This window comes from Echeneis naucrates, chromosome 24 (assembly GCF_900963305.1).
Source record: "Echeneis naucrates chromosome 24, fEcheNa1.1, whole genome shotgun sequence".
Taxonomy (NCBI): Eukaryota; Metazoa; Chordata; class Actinopteri; order Carangiformes; family Echeneidae; genus Echeneis; species Echeneis naucrates.
This window is the reverse complement of record NC_042534.1, coordinates 3,299,460-3,318,759: the sequence shown is the minus strand read 5'-3', so window position 1 is coordinate 3,318,759 and position 19,300 is coordinate 3,299,460. Positions and strand designations below refer to the sequence as shown.

At 43.8% G+C, this 19,300-nt stretch overlaps 1 protein-coding gene across 2 annotated transcripts in view; it reads left to right on the top strand.

The window, feature by feature from the left end:
• Positions 1–19,300, top strand: part of map3k5 (mitogen-activated protein kinase kinase kinase 5) — a 48,748-nt gene that overhangs the window by 22,558 nt on the left and 6,890 nt on the right. The window contains exons 6-18 of one of the 2 annotated variants that reach the window (XM_029496207.1): positions 301–407; positions 4,004–4,174; positions 6,264–6,376; positions 7,648–7,807; positions 8,889–9,042; positions 9,114–9,221; positions 9,935–9,987; positions 12,091–12,186; positions 13,513–13,594; positions 15,092–15,225; positions 16,988–17,115; positions 17,372–17,508; positions 18,792–18,897. In XM_029496207.1, the coding sequence (XP_029352067.1) occupies positions 301–407; positions 4,004–4,174; positions 6,264–6,376; positions 7,648–7,807; positions 8,889–9,042; positions 9,114–9,221; positions 9,935–9,987; positions 12,091–12,186; positions 13,513–13,594; positions 15,092–15,225; positions 16,988–17,115; positions 17,372–17,508; positions 18,792–18,897 (1,549 nt within the window). Of the gene's footprint in view, positions 1–300; positions 408–4,003; positions 4,175–6,263; positions 6,377–7,647; positions 7,808–8,888; positions 9,043–9,113; positions 9,226–9,934; positions 9,988–12,090; positions 12,187–13,512; positions 13,595–15,091; positions 15,226–16,987; positions 17,116–17,371; positions 17,509–18,791; positions 18,898–19,300 lie in introns of both variants that reach the window. The other variant, XM_029496208.1, reaches the window with a different exon arrangement.

Sequence of the window (19,300 nt, the reverse complement as noted above, 5' to 3'; positions counted from 1 at the left end):
CATTCATTAGAACAACAAGCATTGAGGAGCTGCTGAATTATTCAACATGCTTTGGGTATAGCGACTGTGTCGGCAAGTAGGAGCAACAAAAATGTGATGAAGGGACCACTCAATTATTGAAGTGCTTTCTGTGTTAAGCAGACAGTCGATTCTCGGACTGAATGAATAAAAAGACTTCAGAAATGCTCTCTCTGGCCTAAAGGCGGCTCAGCGCTGTGATGTGTGGGGGGGGGGAGGGCACGTTTGGAGGTCACCAGTGCAGAACAGCAGTCTCAGAGTTGTTCCTTGCCGATTGTCCAGGATTATGAATCCATCGTGAAGCTGGTGGAGACCCTGGAGAAGCTGCCGACCTTTGACCCCATGGCTCATCCTCATGTGAAGTTCCACTACGCCTTTGCACTGAACCGGTGAGACTGAGAGCACAGCAGTGACACACACACACGAACACGCCAATGTAATTTCATCTATCTCGTGCCTCATGACGGGCAGATGATGCAGCGCTGACTTTTCATAACAAACAAAATGAATCAGGTTAAACTGGTTGTGTCCAAAAAAGACTGTCAGACTATAAACAACCAAACGTACCCAAGGAGACATTCCTTGTTGACACTTAATGCTCTGTTTCTTTCACTGCAACTGGAGTGAGGAATAAGTAAATTATGATGTAATAACATGTCAGCAGCAGACGTGAAGCTTCTTTTCTTTGTCTCCTTGTTATTAGTCTTTTTATGATGAAAAGAACGTAATGAAGGAGATTCACTCTCTCTCTTACCTCCATACATGCAGGCTGCTATTTCTTATGTACGTCATCATTGTAAATAGTTTCAGCGGTTTACTCTGTTGGTTTAGAGAGCCAAACGTGCTTTTAGTCCTAAACGCAGCGTTTACCAGCTGAGAGCAGCAGGACTGAATCCCAAAAGTCTGTTTTCAGCTCAGGTGGGAGTTTTAACTGCTGCAGTTTTTGGAGTTTATCTGCTGGATTTGAAAGGTTTTCATAAGAGTCAGGGACGGCAATGCTTTTTCTTTTTCTTTTTCTTTTTTTTAAAGCAGCAGAGACTTCAGGCGATATTATTAGTCACACGTGTGCCGTTACTCTGCTCGGATAAGAGGAAAAACAAAAAAGGACAGCTGCACAACACAGGAGATTTTGACGCGTCTGTTTTTCTCACTAGCTGCATGTCTTGTAAACCTTTTGCGGTTTTTTGAGGTGCCACAACCTCAAATAGCAATAAAGCACCCTGTTCTTTCATTTGCCTGCAACTGGAAAATGTTTCTGCAGGGCACCAAGATGCCTGCGTGTTCTGCCAGGCCTGATATCAGGATGTGATACTGAATTATTACTATTATTATTACTTATTTTTTCCCCACAGGCAGCACACTGAGACTTTCTGTGAGACAGATTTATGCATTCAGTGTTAATGAAAAGAGGAAGTTGAGATGTTTTCTTCAGGTTCGGAGCAGGATGTTATGAGCTGTTAAGAGACAAACATCTGCAGGAGGTCTTTTTGGTTTGTTCACTCTGTGACAGCTCTCTCTAACTGTTATTGCAATGCTTCTTAAAAAAATAAATAAAATGCGGCGCATGAGGCTGAAGAATTTTAGAAATGAGGAGGGAGAACTTGGTCATATAGCAAAGTGAATGTAGCTGCGTCAGACAGTAGAATTTAAGAAATAAAAATAACACCACAATATATCGAAAGCACCCAAAGAACCTCCTCATTGGAGTTTTTCTCAGATATCTCGAAATTATACTTAAGTCGTTTCTTTTTACCTGCAGTAATAATTTGATGAATGAATAAAAAGTCTGTTTTCTGAACGACATATTTATTATCCTCTACAATAAGTGCTGCTTGTCTCTTGGGAGGCGTTTATCTAAGCTAAAGCAGCATTTTGTTGAAATTCACAGTAATGCTGAGAGCATTTTTTGACACTTGACTTGTAAAATAGCTGTAATGCAGCTTGAATACTAAAGGGCTGGTTAATTCAGCAGTAATCAAAAGCCGCATTTCTCAGATTCAGTCAAAGGTTGTATGATTAAAAAAACGCTGCGATTATCAACGTTGAGCTTTAATAAATGCTTAACGAGCTTTCCGAACAAGGTGCCGTTCTTCTAAATGAACCTGCCGGCTTTAAGTGATCGTTGACTAATTGGCTTCAGCCTTCTCGTGGCCTCAGGGCAGCGTCAGCCATGTCAGCACCGTCCGAATACCCATCAGCCCCGTGGAGGGAAGCCGAAGAGCGATGTGATGTATAGAGAGGAGAGAGCAGCGCTCTTCCCTCTGGATGGTCACCATGGTAATGGCTGGTAACATCCCATATGTTTTATTTAACCTTCTCACTGGACAGAAGCCACTTTTTTTTTTTTCTATGACTATCACACATTGCTCCTGTGTGAGATGTAACTTCACAGATAACACCTTTCTGTCAGATGTTCGCTGATTCAAGAAGTGATCGAAATTTCCTGCCTCACAACTCAAAGTCCTTCAGAGGAGTACACACTCTGCTGCATAAATTAGAATAATAATAAAGAGGCTTTTCCCCCCGAGGCCTTTATTTTGTTAATATTAATCCCTGTGCTATATAAAGACAAGCAAAGATCTTCATTAATGGTCTTTTTATTCCTCCTGATTAGGAGTGTGATAATTAATAAGAAATATAAAAAAAAGTAAGAAATATAATGGCCACAGATGTGGGCACTTAATGCCGCTCCATCGTTTGAATCCCCCCCGTTGATTATCTTTGACCTTTTCTAGCTGTCACCATCATCAAAGCACCGTCCGAATGAAACAGGAAAACACGTTGTTTGTGTTGGTGCAGGTCGGGACAACAGCACATGGACACCTCGTTCTCTCCTTTGAGAGCTGTTGTTGTGATTTAGGTTGCGTTAATTGTAATTACAAGCAGGCGAACCGTGAAGAAGGAAAAAAAAAAACAACAACAGCAACAACAGTTCTTGTCACCCGCTGAACTTGTAATTACAAATCTGAGGCTTTGGGACTTTCTGACAGTGATGGCTCTGACAAAGATGCCGATAAAGGATTTGCAGAAGAGACGAAAACTCACCAATAGTTGGTGAAACATTGTTTCTGGATGTGAAGCACTTAAACTCGGAAATGCTTGTGAATTCATACAACACAACACAACAAAGTCTGTGCAACAGTTCTCTAGCCACACGTAGCAAACACACAAAGACACAAGATTTTTTTTTCCACTTTGTACATAAAACACGCTTATTTATATTCTGCATGTGATCATGAAGACTTGCGATGAGCTGAGCTGAGTTGCATCGTGGGTAATGTAGGAAGTAGGATTTGACAAGAGGAATGTCTGGAATCTGCTGCGTTTCCTAAACCAGGGAGAGCATTTTAATGCACAAGACCAAAGCCGGGTCTTAGCCACCAGGAAAGGTCATGTTATAAATCAGCTGTGTGGGAGGAACACAGCTCCACCTTTAAAAGAGAACACAGGCTTGGAAAGTCTTTTGCGCAGTTTGTAAAAATAGCCAAAGAGAAAAATACACCCTGAAGGATTTGTTTGATACAAACGAGGGCTTTTTAGTCTGATTAATTAAACACTGAGAATATGCTACGATTTTAATAGTGCGCTTCTATTCAGTTGTGAGAGAGACACATGACTTAAAGTTGGCAAAGATCCAAAAACACAATCCTACATTTCCCACAATGCAACTAAATATCACCCATGAAGAATTCATACAGCTGTTTTCTCTGGTCTGAGCGGCTCTCCCCATGACTGATGAATTGATTCTGGGTTATGAAATCGACCCTTTCCGGATCAGGACAGTTCAGCGTGGAAAGACTTAATAAGAGTTTATCATCACGAGCAGCACAGACAGCTTGTCTCTGACACTGAGCTGGATGGATGTGATTAGTTTATTCTTCATCCCTGCAGGAAAATTTCTCACTCCAGTTTGAAAATGTCAGAAGTGTAATTTATCTTTTATTTTCTGTTTGCCTGCTGCGTGTGTGTGTGTGTGCGTGCACAGGAGGAACTTGCCGGGTGACAGGCAGAAAGCGCTGGGCATCATGCTGCCCTTGGTTGAAGATGAGGAGCAGGTAGCCTCGGACATCTACTGCATGGTGGGACGGATCTACAAGGACATGTTCCTGGAGTCTCACTTCACCGACACACAGAGCAGAGACAACGGCACACTGTGGTGAGACAGCCTGTGTGTGTGGCACAGTTCTACTCAGGCAAACAGGTGGCTCCCCCCAGACACTTAGTCACTTGTAAATATTGTTAGAAGAAATGTTTTCCAAGGGAAAGATACACGATAGATTGCTTTAGGATGACTCACTCGAGAAACCAAAGTTCACCACAAATGCTGCTGCTGTGAATGAAGGGCCTTTCACCGTGAAGGTGAAACGCCGCGCTCATCATGAGGAGTTTCATTCACAGAGAGAGGCGTGCAGCAAGTCTGCAAACGGCAGCGGCGTGCTACCAAAAGCACGAGAAAAAGGAGGAGGAGCCACGTCTGCCAACTAAGAACAAATGTCTACGCTCCACGACGCCAAAGTGGTTGAAGGGCTAAGACGATGATAGCGGTGGATTGTGATGTGAAAAGTGAAAGGCGCTGCCTGTTTTCAGCAGCGCGGGCGGCTTGTGGTGGGAGGAGGAAGTAAGGATGGGGAGATATTTTTATGTCTGTCAATCAAGCCGCATCTGAGAGGCAGTGCACACTGTTGGTAAATATTAGTAAGGGTGTAACTAAATGAAAAGCCTCTTAAGTTGTAAAGTACGGCTGAATACTTGTACCAACGCAGCTCTCATGCATTAACATTTGATATTAAGCATTCAGGTTGTGTGATGAGGCCTTTCTGGGTGAACGCTCTTAATGTGAAAGCATCTCCAAAGACATTTAGATGAACTGTGATAGACGGGAGGCCTGTCCAGCTCAGACTGACTCCAGTCCTGGCAGATAAACGGAACAAATGGGGCCGTTTTTAAATGTTAAACGCCAAAATCCTCCTCATCACTGCATGACCAACGGGTGTCCTGGCTGTCCTCCTGGGCTCAAACCTGACCGCTGAACTGCTGAATAACTCAGCGTCAAGGCAGCGATGCAGTCGAGCTGACCTTTTCTATTATAGATGCTGCATCACTTTCCTGAACTGCAGATTGTGACCTACCTATGAAAGTTCACCTACTTTTTGCCCGTGCCGTGGTTGTGAATCTGAGAAACTGGGTGACTAAAATCGCCGGTGAAAGAATTGCTCAACACACTTCCTTTGCTTTGGTCTGACTTTTCTCATTGGGAAACAGGATGTTGCATCATTCCTCGAGATGTTGCAGCATCTTTGCTTCTTTTTCAAAACCTTATCCATTTAAATTCTTGAAGGAGATATTTGGAAGCCATGTAGCCAGCGTTAACTTTAACTTTTTAACTTTTTTTTTTTTTTTTTACTTCTGGGTTAAAAGAAACATCGTTAGCACAGCATCAAACTTCATTTGTCTTCTCTTTTTCTTAAATTAGCATGCTAACCAGCTAACCCCAGCCCGTCTCATCCTTTTCTGATACCGAGTCAGCCTTTAAGACGCAGTGCTGCTCAGAGGGCAGGTTAAATACAGTGACCTGTAGAGGCCTTTAGGATGTGTGCTGGATGTTCAGACAATGTATGAGCTCTGGGAAAACTCCCGTCAGGATCTGCTTGACGCTGATGAGCAACGGGGGAGACGCGTGCTGACGGCTTCTAGAACGTCTCTCAATCTGGAATGTGGGAAGTCGGCTTGTCCTGATGCAGATCTGGGTTTTACCCTCTAGTACGCCATCCGTTGCCTCACGAGCACATTTGTAATGTGAGCACAGAGAGGCCGACGGCGGCTGACAGAAGTTGACTTAATAACAACTCAAGGCTGCTGATTGCCTTCTTCTGGAAATTGCTTTTAAGATCTCATATCTTTGCTGATTGAATATGCTGCTTCGATAATCGAGCTCCCATCTGGCTGTTATTGTCAGCTTCGTGTCACAACTTGGCAGAGGCTCCGAATAACATTCACACCCCTTCCCTCAGCAAAACAGATTGCTCATTAAATAAATGAAATTTCCTTTTTTCTGACGGTACCCACTGTTGCTGTTTGCTGTTCTGTGGCCCCAACTCAATATGGCTGTAATTGTTTGGTTTATTTATTTTTTTATTCCTTACGTGTGTCATGAAGTTGGTGGAGGCCCCGTGAAGCCGAATGACGCATTTCTTGGAAGAACGGTGTTCATTGGAGTTGTTTATTTTTCCTCTCTTTCCTCTCAGGTTTAAAAAGGGGTTTGAGTCAGAGCCAACACTACACTCTGGTATCAACTATGCTGTTCTCCTCCTGGCAGCCGGACACCAGTTCGACACGTCTTTCGAGCTTCGCAAAGTGGGTGAGTGGATGCTAGACTGGGTAATTCTGTGTCTTTGACCTAAATATGCCGCTTTCCTTCGGCCTCCTCAAGGCGATATCTCGGGAACGGCTTCGGGGAGCTTCGTCATATATGCACAGAAGGTGAACAGCTCAGATTTTGGTGTTTCGAGGTCAAAGGTTAACGTGTCTTTGGCTTCCTGAATGCAGTATCCAAAGACCACCTTGGGGGAATTTCTTTCCATCTGACACGAACATCCAGTCGGCCTGATGAACTGATGATGGTCAAAGGTCGCCATCGATGTGGCCTCACAAAACGTATTTCTGTCCAGAACGCTCAAATTCATAACCAACTTGTGGAGTGTAAAGCTGCACTGATTGACATTATTATATTTACATCAGGAAAAAGAATGACATTGTAATTTAAGAAGTGTTGCTTGTTGCCACAGAGATGTGTCATCTGACTGCAGCTCTCATACAGTTTCCAGGCTTTTTGGTGTTTTTGCTTCATCGCTTAGTTTTGGGGTTGTTTTTTTTTTTTGTTTTTTTTTTAATGCATCGTATGTGATGCACCTTGCAATCTCATCTCAGGCAATCATTGCTTGTTGCAGCAGAACGCAGCGCTGTGAGGTGAAACCACAAGAGACTGAAACAACGCTGTGACGTTAAAGCTCCTCAGAGCTGCAGATTTTGGTAATTCTCTGTTGCCCGCTTTCAAAAGAGACAAACCTGCTTGATCCTTTGTGTCTTGTGAAAATATCAATTATAGCTACAAATAACAATAACTTAACAGCAAATAATCAGATAATGCATGGCAACAATTTCTCCTGTTTTGGGAGTAAACATTCCTTTAAACCCTCGTTCCCACTCTTTTACTCTTGCCCTGAAATCCGCGGCTCAGAGGAGCTCAGGAATGTGGGAATCCGCCTGCAGCTCCCGAAGTGAACCCAAGCCTCCGTCCCCACAGACTCCTGAACTAACTCCTATACTTATCCCAGCGACCCCCACCTGACGGTTTCTGCAGCGAGCGTTTTCGGACATGTAGCGGCAGCGTTGCTTCACGGGAATCAAGAACATTATGACAACATGGCATATGACAACATCTCCTGTTAAATGTGACTACAAATTGCAAACGTGGAGCTCAATACTGCGTGTTGTGGCACATCCAAATGGAGGACTTCTTTGCAAGCGTCTCTTCCCTTCGCTGTCTGATCTGCTGGAAATCTCAATTAGTGATGGTCCAGCGAAACAATTACCTTCCTTTATAAATATCTGATCTGTCTTTCTTTTCAGGAGTGAAGCTGAGCAGCCTGCTGGGTAAAAAAGGCAGCCTGGACAAGCTGCAGAGCTACTGGGATGTGGGCTTCTTCCTGGGCGCCAGCATCCTGGCATGCGACAACACCCGGGTCATCCAGGCCTCAGAGAAACTCTTCAAACTCAAAGCCCCCATCTGGTGAGCAAACAGTTAAGCTGTTGTCAGATTAGCTTTGCCGAAAAACACATTTCGGGAGAGCATCCGTCACCAACTGGGCCTGTGTCATTGTGTGCCGCTTTCACTGGAAACCACAGTCGGCCATCTGTGGACATTGTGCGAGCATTTGGTGCATTCCTTCGCAAGAACAGAAAAGACCATGTTGCTCGGTTGAGCAGTGCCTCTCGGTCTTTGCGGGGATTTGGAGCCTGGTGTCACAACATTTTGTGAAGCGTTAACATGTGTTACAATGAAATTAATTTACTCTATGGGAAAACAAAGCAGAAGAACAAGCTGGAGTTTCCAATGACGGGCAGCGGATCAGCCAACACGACAAACTTTTTCCTACAAATGACACCCCAGACCAACATTTGATAGCATTTTATTACAGAAATCCAAAATAGTTAAATGGATGAAATTATGCTGAAAATGCCCAAAAGGGCATTAAAACTTTCACCTCAACTCTAATTACACCAGCAAGATTAGAACCGTGGGAAAAGATTTAGTCAATCTTCATCTTTTCTCATCTACTCTTGTGTTATTTGGCCACAAACAAAACCTTTACTTCAACACATATACTTTATTTCAGCTTTCTAAACACTTTAACCTGCGAGTGAGCAAATGTTTACGTGTGTTAATAGACAGAAAGGCGCAAAAATGTCCTTCAATTAAATAAGAGCTAAGCTAATCCATGCTATTCTCACATAATCCTTTCACGTCATCAAGACATGATTTGAAAGGCTGTTTTCACGTCGCGTCAGATCTGAGGAGGTGTGCAGTAAAATGTGCAGTGTTTATAAAAACCATGCTGTTTTTTTATTTGCCTTAATGCTGAAAACCCTTTAAGTTTCCATTAATGTTGGAAACACAAACATTACCCAGCAGGAAAACACACTGTTCTCTCGTTTGTTGTTTTTTTATTCTTTTGATTTACGTCCGTAGGATTAAATCAGTATAACATGTGCACAGATTATCTTTTTATGAGATATCCCTGAGCTGAAATGGGATGACGTCTAGTTAGATCTGGGAGGATACAGATTTATTTGTTTCTGGTTGGTTTCAGGTATTTGCGCTCGCTGGTGGAGACCATTTTGATATATCAGCATTTCAAAAAGCCCGGCGTGGAGCAGCCAGCCCCCAAACAGGAGCTGGTGGATTTCTGGATGGACTTTCTTGTGGAGGCAACGAAGAAGGACGTCTCCTCCGTCCGATTCCCTGTAAGTGACTGCTGCAGACACAGAAAACAGAAAACGCTCCAACAACTGTAACATGAAGGTCTCTTCTGCAGGTGTTGATATTGGAGCCCACCAAAGTGTACCAGCCTTCGTATTTGTCCATAAACAAAGACGTGGATGACAACACAGTCTCCATCTGGCATGTTGCACCTGATGACAAGGTGGGTGTCCTGTCCACAGTAAATGCTCCATCAGCTGACCCCGTTCCCAAAAACATCCATCCAGTCTGCGGAGAGCTAACTGTGGCAAAGATTGGTGAAATCGTCATTTAACGGATCAGGCCAAAATCTTTAGAAGCTTTCAGTTTAGTCTTCCCAGAAAGATGACAACGCCCGTGGGGGAAATCAGAGAGTGTGTAATTTCAGACATGTAAAATTAAACATAAATCATCCTATCATAACTACAATTTTTACCAGCTCTAAGTTGAAAATAACCACAGTGATGTGTTGCTTTATCTAAAGTGAGAGAATTAAACTGATACTCATCACATTAGCCAGCAGATGGGTGATGATGATGCTGCTGATCATGGTGATTGTTAATTTTCCTGTTAGGTTATCTTTGGTTAGATGCTGTGATGTGATAATGGGCTCTTTCTTCCCGTCGCGGCGCTCTTTTGCATCTGCCTTGATGGTTATTATGTCACATCGTAGCACATTACTGCTCACCTGCCGAGCAGCAGTCGGAGCAAAGCTACAGTCGGCCACAGTCGGCACAATAAAAACCAGTGAAGTCCAGCTCAGCCTGAGATTTTACTGCTCTGGCACTCCCACCGGCCCGCTGGTGTCTGTCAGCAGAGGGTATTGCACGGCAGGCGCATTGATTTAACGTCTCCCAGAAGATGTAATGATGTGATTTGTTTCGATTTGTGCTGCAGAACAAAGGGATTCACGAGTGGAACTTCAGCGCCACATCGGTCCGAGGTGTCAGGTCAGTGTCTGCTGCCTTTAATGCCACACTTATATTACAGCTGAGTGACCTGATGGGATTAATGGGAGGTGGTGGATCTGAAGGATTGTTTTGTTTTGTTTTTTTTTGGTATAACTTCATAGTCAATTTGACGCCATCAACAAGACACAAGCAAAAATGCAGAATATGATGAGCCCAGGATAACGTTTTCTGATCAATCCTGTTCATTAGGCAAGTACAAAAAGAAAACTTTCTCAGATGATTTAATAAATAGCTAATAGATAAAACACCTAACATAAGATCTGCCTGATACTCTAAACTCTTTATTAAAAAAAAAAGTGGTTTGTTTCCTTATTTTGAAAGCGTTTTAGAGGCCAGAGGTGAAATTGAGTGTTTTGCGAGACTCAAAGGAGGAAAAGAAAAGTGTTGAACATTATTTCTGCCATCAGGTTGGAACACAGCAGCTCTTTGGAGCTCCTCAGGCATGTTTATGGCTCGTCCTCAAGTCTCAATACGCTCAGATTGCAATTCCATTAGTCGCTGCCTAATATCATTAATATTGTATTCACACCAGCACGCATCAGCCGCATGTGAAGGCGCAACTGCACAAAGAGCCAAGTTAAAACATGCGTGCAAAAGACTCAGCCAAGGAGATGAGAACAGGAATAAGATAAACAAGATCCCTGGAAAAAAGAGCAGAGCATCCAAGTAAGACGCACATACGAGTGTCTGATTACAAGCTACAAACTCTCTGAGGTGGACAAAGTACGGTCAGTGAAAGTTGTTCAGAGACTTAAAAAATAAATCGGCATCAAACATAGCTGAGGTGGTTGACTTCGTCCCCCTTCACAGAACTTTTAAACTGTATCTACCAGTCGTAAACAAACTGGCAGCCGTTAAACACAACAGAATAAATGAAAGGAGAACAAACCACCCCAACCTTTTTCTGTATTAATGTGTGATTAATCAAACATTACATACCTCGAGTTCTTTGACAGCATCGCAGGGTAGGTTTAGAACATGAGAAATCTTTCTTTAGTTCAAAGAATTTCATACATGGACTGAAGGTAAGATCACGAGTTGGCTGTTATTGGCATTTCTAGAATCAGACATATGAGCTACTGCATCCTAAAAAATCGAAGAAAAGCAGTTTTTCAGGCTAAAAGCTCTGCTTCAGTGTAACGAGTGCTATGTAGTGGTGTCAGAAGATTAAAAATCCTTAAATAAAAAATCATACTGTGCTGTGTTCCTGTCCACAGCTCAGTCCATCGAACCTCAGTGAATCCGTTTATTCTAATCATTTCAAAATTAGTGACAGGAGCGAATGCAAAATTCAAATGCTCGAAAAATTCCAAACTGCAGCATATGATAAAATAAATAAGCCGGATTCATGAGCAGCTCAAACATCAGGATTTCCTCCTGAAGCTGCACGTGAACGAGTCACAGTCGTGCAGTCAGTAACGTTACAGAGCGTTCATATCCCAGACAGCTTTCACGGTGCCTTCCACGGCCCTCAGAGGAATTTAGTGTCAGATTGGAGGGAAAAGCGGACGGCCGCGCTCACATGTTGCTAGGGAACCGCTCATTCTCTGTGCCCACTCAGCGGGACACAATAGCAGCTCGGCGAGCAACAATGCCCCCACTCATACAGGCGCTCCGTCGTCTGGCTCTGGCCTTGGCAAAATTGGACGTAGCGCTCGTCCCAGCAGACGGAAAGTTTTCAGTTTATAGTTGCTGAATGGAGGCCATGCATCTTTTGTGCAGCCAAATAGGCATCATTTAATTTGCCGATTTGCACGGCAACGTTTGTGCTCGTAACAGATGCAGAAAAAACTGTGTAACAGCTGCAGCTCATGCTCATAAGACTGCCCTCTCTATGCACGTATCAGTAAGATGTGTTGATGCCACAGGGGCATATGCATTCTGCTCTGCTGGGCCTTGTGTTGTGACTGAGTGGCTGTCCACGCACAAAGACAAACAGTCTTTTATTTCATCCCAGAGATGTGAAATCTGATGTCAGGCGCCTGCTGAAAAGCTTCATTCATCCTCTGACACAAGCTCTCACATTTGCTCACGCCGGTTTTGTTGTTCGACTAACTGTCTGGCTGGACTGTCTCTCCTCAGCATCTCCAAGTTCGATGAGCGCAGCGCCTTCCTCTACGTCCTCCACAATGCAGAAGACTTCCAGATCTATTTCTGCACAGAGATGCACTGTAAAAGGTTCGTCTGCCTGCTTTTGCCTGACACTCCCCAGCAACTGATGACTGAATATAATTCTGGTCCATCCATAATGGTTGGGTTCCCTCCACCCACACACACGTTAGGCTAACTGGCAGAATGGGTGTGTATGTGTGATGACGGCCCCAAAGTCCAAAGTCTAGCTCAAAGTCTGCTGCACTCCCAATTTGTCACACAAATTGCTGTTACTCTATAAGTTTAATGAATAAAACTGCTGCAGCGCCCTGCAGACAGGCCTTCCTCCGCCTGATCCAGAATGAAGCAGACCAACACAGTCTAAACCGTCTCCACAACAGTTCAGCCAACTCTTGTCAGCTCTACATGCAGGTGGGAAATCTTGCACCTTGCCATCACCAAGAGCGCTTCCTTTCATTTCAGACCGTCGCTAGCTGCTCGCTGAGTGTTCTTACTTGTGACTCTCACATCAGAGACTCCAGTGTCATTCTCCACAGAGTGAGAGTCAGTGAGTCATGCCTGCTGCTGTTATGATGCTGTTTTTCCTTTTTAACGCTGAAATGAAAGGAGGAGTGACGGTGAGATGGGTGGGGTGAGGAGGGAGGTGGGAGAAAAGAGGAAGAGATGCATCCTGATTGTGTGTGTGTGTGTGTGTGTGTGTGTGTATCAAGCTGGAACGTCTGCACAGTAAGAGGCATGTGTGTTACCCAACACCTGCAGGCATGCCGTGTGTGAGACAGCATGACTGATTCACAGCTTGTGTGCAGTCAGAGCAGTAAAGGTCATTATATGAGTGTGTGTGTGTGTGTGTGTGTGTGTGTGTGTGTGTGGGAGGTGTGCATGTAAACACACTGTGACCCAGCCGAAGTAATTCAATCACAATATGTACTCCGTGTAGCTCAGACAACATGTGCCCATTCTGTACAGGAAATGACTGAAGTACACAGGAGATGAGCCAAACGAGACAGAAACGTGCAACAACTATAGCAGCACCGATTTTTTTTGGACAGTTTGCAAAAACTGTTAGTTGGGATGCAAAATGAAACGTTGGCAATCTCAAAAATGTGAAACGTCTTCATGTTAACGCCTTCCTGTCCTTAAGCATTTCAGACAGACACTTATCACTGCTAAGTTGTTTCAGTGACCGTGAGCTTTAGCTCATTGTTATTCAGCTCTGTGCTGAAGGTGCTAACGTCCGTATTGAAGCACGGAGGGCCTGTAATTGTTGCGCTGCGCCGCTGATAAATTAGAAAACGTGCTCATGAACGTGCTCTGAAAGAGAGAGCCAAGGCAACTGAAAATGTCTCCGCGCTGTAAGTGATCTGCGCACTGACCATGAGTTTCTTTTGGCAGCTTCTGTGATCTGGTCAACAGCATAACAGAGGAGACGTGCAAAGGTCCAGAGGAGGGAGACTGTGACAACGACGCCTTAGAGGTGAGATGACTGCTCGGCGCTCGCAATTAAATAACATCTATTCCCAAAATGTTGCTGTTGCAGCCTTGAAACAGATTTTTGTTTTCATTTGATGAATCAGTGTCAGCCTCCCACGGACACAGCGCTGTTGTCGTGCTGAACTCACAGTTGTACCAGTTTTAGAGCCGTATATTTCTCATATTCGTATAAACTCATCTAAAGTGAGACCTCATGTAAAGCTTATTTCAGATTCTGTTTAGATCCAGTGACAACCTCTGAGGCTGAACAACAACAAGCTGCAGATCTTTGAATGGCTGTTTGAGGCAGACTCTGAAAAGAATCAATCCCCTTTGACTCCCATGTCTTTACAGCAGGAATAAATGTTTTGTTTTTAGCTAATCCAAGTCAAACGTACGGAGTGAATTCTTTTTTATAATTCTCTTGTTTGAATTTCATTAAGACTTAAAAGTTTTGCTGATTTGAGTAAATGGCAGGTGAGTGTACATTTGCGTCGAAGCCTCAGCTCCACACATTCCCCTCTTCTCTGCACATTTTCAGATCAGACCATACTTAGCTGGAGTGGGCAGTTTTCAGAAACCTGTGAGGCTTCCATCTTTATTCCCAGCTGATGGTGTAGACATAGGAATCCTAACATCCTGACTTGGAACAAGGTGTTAGATATAATAGTTCTCAAGCAAAATGCACAATGTTGCTGTCGTGTAACTCTTTTTTTTTTTTTTTTTTATGCTGCATTCATTTCCCCCACATTGTTTTGTTACATCCTGTTGGGTTTCTGTGTCGTTTTTTTGTGTTTTTGTTTCTTTCATGGGTTGGACTGTGACAGGAAATGTGATACTCATCAAAAGCAGCAGTGACAGCAGTCAGTTAGCATTGAACAAGCTCCATCTGTGTCTCATAAAACTATCAAACAAAAAAAAAAATGCTGTATCATTCCTGCCTGGCTTGGTTCTTTTTTCTTGTTTTGTTTAGCTTTTTTCACAGGGGGCGGTCAGAGTAAAAATCTAGAAATTCAGGTTTTCCATTTTGCTTTTCTAATCCAGTGCCTCACAATTTGCATTATAATAAGTGAATTGAATCTCATCTGCAAACGCGGTGAATTGAGCCGGAGCTGGTTGGAATGAGGAGCTTTTTGCTCAGAGCAGACACCTGTTGCTGCATTCACCTGTAAAGCCTGGAAAAAAAAAAACACTAATTGCCTAAAACACAGCCGCACCCACTTTGACTCAGCAGAATGGATATCAGATGTGGAACCAGTTTCTCTCTGATCTGCCCGAATTTCCCCATCAGCTGTCAACCTTAAAATGAAGTCCTCTTCTGCATGTAAACGCTGAAGGAAACACTGAACAGTTTTAGAGAAAAGGTGTTCGTGAAAGTTCAGATCTTTTGTTTTGATTTGGATTACTGCTGTCTGTTTACAAAAACAGTGTTACATTTTGTTTGTGTGATGAGACAGAGTAAACACTCAGAGTTTTGTGCTCATTGTTCTTGTGTCCGCAGTACGACTACGAGTACGACGAGCACGGAGAGAGGGTGGTTCTGGGAAAAGGCACATTTGGGGTGGTGTACGCGGGTCGAGACCTCAGCAACCAGGTCAGACTGGCCATCAAGGAGATACCAGAGAGAGACAGCAGGTGAGAAAAAAGACCAGCATGTCTTTATTTATTTATTTATTTTGCCTGTCCCTGACACGTAAGTTAGTGATTTGTCCCTTGGATCATTCATTGAAAGTGAGACGTCACTGCGGTGATGTCAGTCAGTCTGCAGTTCTGACTGAACGTCATCTGGTCACAGTAGGTCAAAAAATGTCCCTTCCCCTGTATATTACTCAATGCCAGTGAGAACTAGTGGACATATTAATATTAAAGATACCAACATTGATCATCTTTTGATCATCTCTAAGACATTGTGGTCATATCATGAATTAAGTTGGCTATTATTTGGTCACGGTGTAATCAGCTCACCCTTCAGGTTTGATCCACACCATGAAAACAATAATAGTGTACTTCAGGCTTTAAAACCAACAATTGTGCAGCATTAAAAGCAATAAAAGACCAGTTGCAGCTAATTCAGTTTTATTTTTATGAAACAGTTTTTACAACACGGTGTGCAAATGAGCCTGAGCCTGAAAACACACAGGCCAATTTCTTGCCTCCGTGAAATGGATTGATTACATTCCTCTCCTTCTTCTCCGCCTTCGTCGGCGTGTTGCTACAAATCTTACCCTCCGGGGTGTAACCAGCGTGAAGGCAGCAGCAGAAATGAGCGCCGCACCGAACACTTATCGGAGGAGATGGCACAGGTGCATCCACCAGCTCTTGTGACATTAGAAACGTCACAAGGAAGCCGTCAAATGGAGGGAAATGCTGAAAATAAGGCCTCTGTAAATATTTGTCATCTCCAGAAGGGAAAATGTGACATTTTAGGTGACCCCCAACCTTACTTTCTAATTAAATATGCAGATTTCCATGCCGTCTGCTGTGCACTGAGGGGACTGTTTGATTTGATGAGAAGCCCCCCTACACGTGCAGCCTGCATGTAAACAGGTGTCTGAGCAGCTAATGCCTAATCGTCAGGCAAAGTGTCGCTTTCCTCTGGCTGAAAGGTTGATGTGCACATCGGCGTCCCTGGTGGCTCTCTGGCCTCCAGCGGGCCGCCGTCTGCTTGAGTGACGGGTTAGTGGGGATCGGCGAAGGCCCCGGCCTTTAATTCCCCACAGCCTACGCCTCATGCCTCTGCCTGCTTGTCTCTCACGGACCAGATGATTGCACTGCTGCACTAATCATATCAGCAAGTCAGCAGGGCACCCGGCTGCCAAGAATGTGGAGAATTCGGATAAATAATTCACAAGAGGATTTGAAATCTCAACACAGAGAGAGAAAGGGAATGGGTGTGATTCATGCCGAGAACTGATTGTAAGAAGAAAATGCTGGTAGGTAGCTTTCATATGACGAGGATGCAGCCTCAGTGATTCTTTGGTTCTTTTGGCTCTTTTGGCTCTTGGCACGTTGTCAGTAGTCATTTATAACAGCATCTCTCCGACAGCCACGCTCACCATCTGATCTTTTATGTTTTATGGGTCAGTAACGTAGTAAGTGATATATATAGGTTTGGGATACAGTTTTTTTTAAGGTGGCACGCAGTAAAATATGAAAGATCTGAAGTTAAATTTGACTCCTTTCATTACATCCTAACATCCTAAACAATCAAAGATCCACAAATGGGAAATAAAGGCTAATAAATGGCTAAACTGCAGTCTGTAATTACAAAGGGGTTTTTTATTATTATTATTTTATTACATAGCACAAACAATTAAAAATTGATAAAGTAAGTATGATAAAAAAAAAAATCACAGTGGATTTCCGCAGCATTTGATATTTGTTCTCTTTAATGCAGATACTCTCAGCCGCTCCACGAGGAGATCGCCCTTCATAAGTATCTAAAGCACAAGAACATCGTCCAGTACCTCGGCTCCATCAGCGAGAACGGCTTCATCAAGATCTTCATGGAGCAGGTCCCTGGAGGTGAGACACACTGGCTGCTGATCCTACAGAGAGGAAACGAAGCAATAATAATCCAAACCATGGTGATGACCAAGAAGTTAATTTATGAAATATTCTCTTTTTTAAGCCAAACAACCAGCTGTCCCAGAACTGATACCGTGTTTACGTTCTCTGAAGTGGATGCATTGGAAATGGAGCTGCAGAGTTATCAGTCCTGTGCTGCTAATCTCAGAGTGGGCATATTAATTATTATGGCACTTTGTCCTGTTGTGTGCAGGGAGTCTGTCGGCACTGCTGAGGTCTAAGTGGGGCCCTCTGAAGAACAACGAGTCCACCATCGGCTTCTACACGAAACAGATCCTGGAGGGACTAAAATACCTGCATGACAACCAGATAGCACACAGAGACATCAAGGTAACCAAACAGCAACTTTAATTCTCTCTGTATATTCTGTTGTCAGTTTGCACAGAAATGGTCCTCCATATATAAGAACGATGCATTCAGGGGATTCACTGCTCCGACTTAGTGGTGAGCAATCGGCAGAAAAATGTTTAGGTCCCCTGTCAAAACTTGGTCTTTCAAAGTGCTGCTGCTCAGGACATTTGCATGTTGTAAAAAAAAAAAAACAAAACAAAGGACAGATAGTGAGAGCTGCAGCTGAGAGCAGTTGAGCCACCTGCAGAAACTCCATGCTGGCCTGTGGGCACGCTGCGTGACCGACAGGTGATCTGCTGGAGTTTCAGGGCAGAAAAACAGAGAGGCACCGATTCGACGTGTTGTTCTGCAAAGGAATGTCATTTAAATCTCATTTCACGGCAAGAAAAACTTGAAGCAACCTGCTTAACAGAATCAGCTGACATGTTTTCACGTCTGTCTCAAAACAATACTCAGATAATCACATTTATATCGAAACAGGTTCCGTTTCCTCCTGTTGGCCATTAGCAGAGGCCTCCCAAGTTCGCTCACGACGCACAGCAAGTGATAGTCAAAACACTTTTTCCAGGCTGAACCTCAGTGGGGAAACAATTCAGTGCAAAAACCACCTCATTGTCTGACTGACTGTTGCACTAAAACAGGCCTTTCCTTCACTTTAAAATGCTCACACTTCACAAAACGTGTGAAGAAGAGTAAATAATAAGAATAAATAATGTGGAAGAATGTGCAAACAAGGCGGCTTTATTTGTCCAGCATGTTTCAACAAAAGGCTTAGTCCGGCCTGCCACATGTCACCCATGTTTTTTCACTTGCTCTGTCACAATAAAAGCGCAAAAAAATAAAAAATAAAAAATGCACAAATCGCATTATGATTAACATAAAAAGAAAGAGATGGGTTCTGACACTGACACTCACAGCCTGCCTGATAATCCTGGAGCTTCTTTTAACCCCCCCACCCCTGTTCTTATCTCAGTTAGGACAAACAAACACAGATAACACTCCCATCACACAAAGTCATTAGAGTAAGCAGCTTCTTGGCAAGGCATCCACCTGATTTAACAATGCGGTCATGTAAGTGTCATTAGAGGCACGTAAATGCTAATCACCTTGTTTTGCCTCTCCTCCTCCTCCTCCCACACACACATACCTGTCGTTTGTCGATGTGTGAGAACCTTATATCATCTCAATAGCGTCAGTGTCTTGGAATTTAAGCCTCTTAACTGGGTGTGTCTGTTCTCATGGGTTGTGTTTTTGATCTGCAGGGCGACAATGTTCTCATCAACACCTACAGTGGCGTCCTGAAGATTTCAGACTTTGGCACGTCCAAGAGGTTGGCTGGCATCAACCCCTGCACCGAGACCTTCACAGGTACGCACAGGCTGATGGATTCAAATGTTTAAAGTTACCTAAAATAAATATTGAACAAGAGCTCAGAAGTAGCGGCCGTGAAGGATCTGAGCAGTGAGGGAACCCCGAACACGTAACACTGTCACCATTTTAGAGCAGTGATCCTGTCTCCAGGTTTCTTGGCTGAAAATAGCTGACTGCGTTCGGTCTGCGGTCAGTTTCAGGCAGGTTTGTGCCCCCGCGATGTCGCTGCCACAGCAGAGCAGCCACAGGCAGCTGATTGGAGCAGACAGGGACTTACCCTGAATGGTGGAGCTCTGACAGGAAACTGGGCTACTCCTTTTTATAGCCCAGGCCTGCTATAAATGTGTCCCTGTCAGTTTTTAGCTCAGCCAACAAGCCTCTAAAAGCAGCAAACACACAG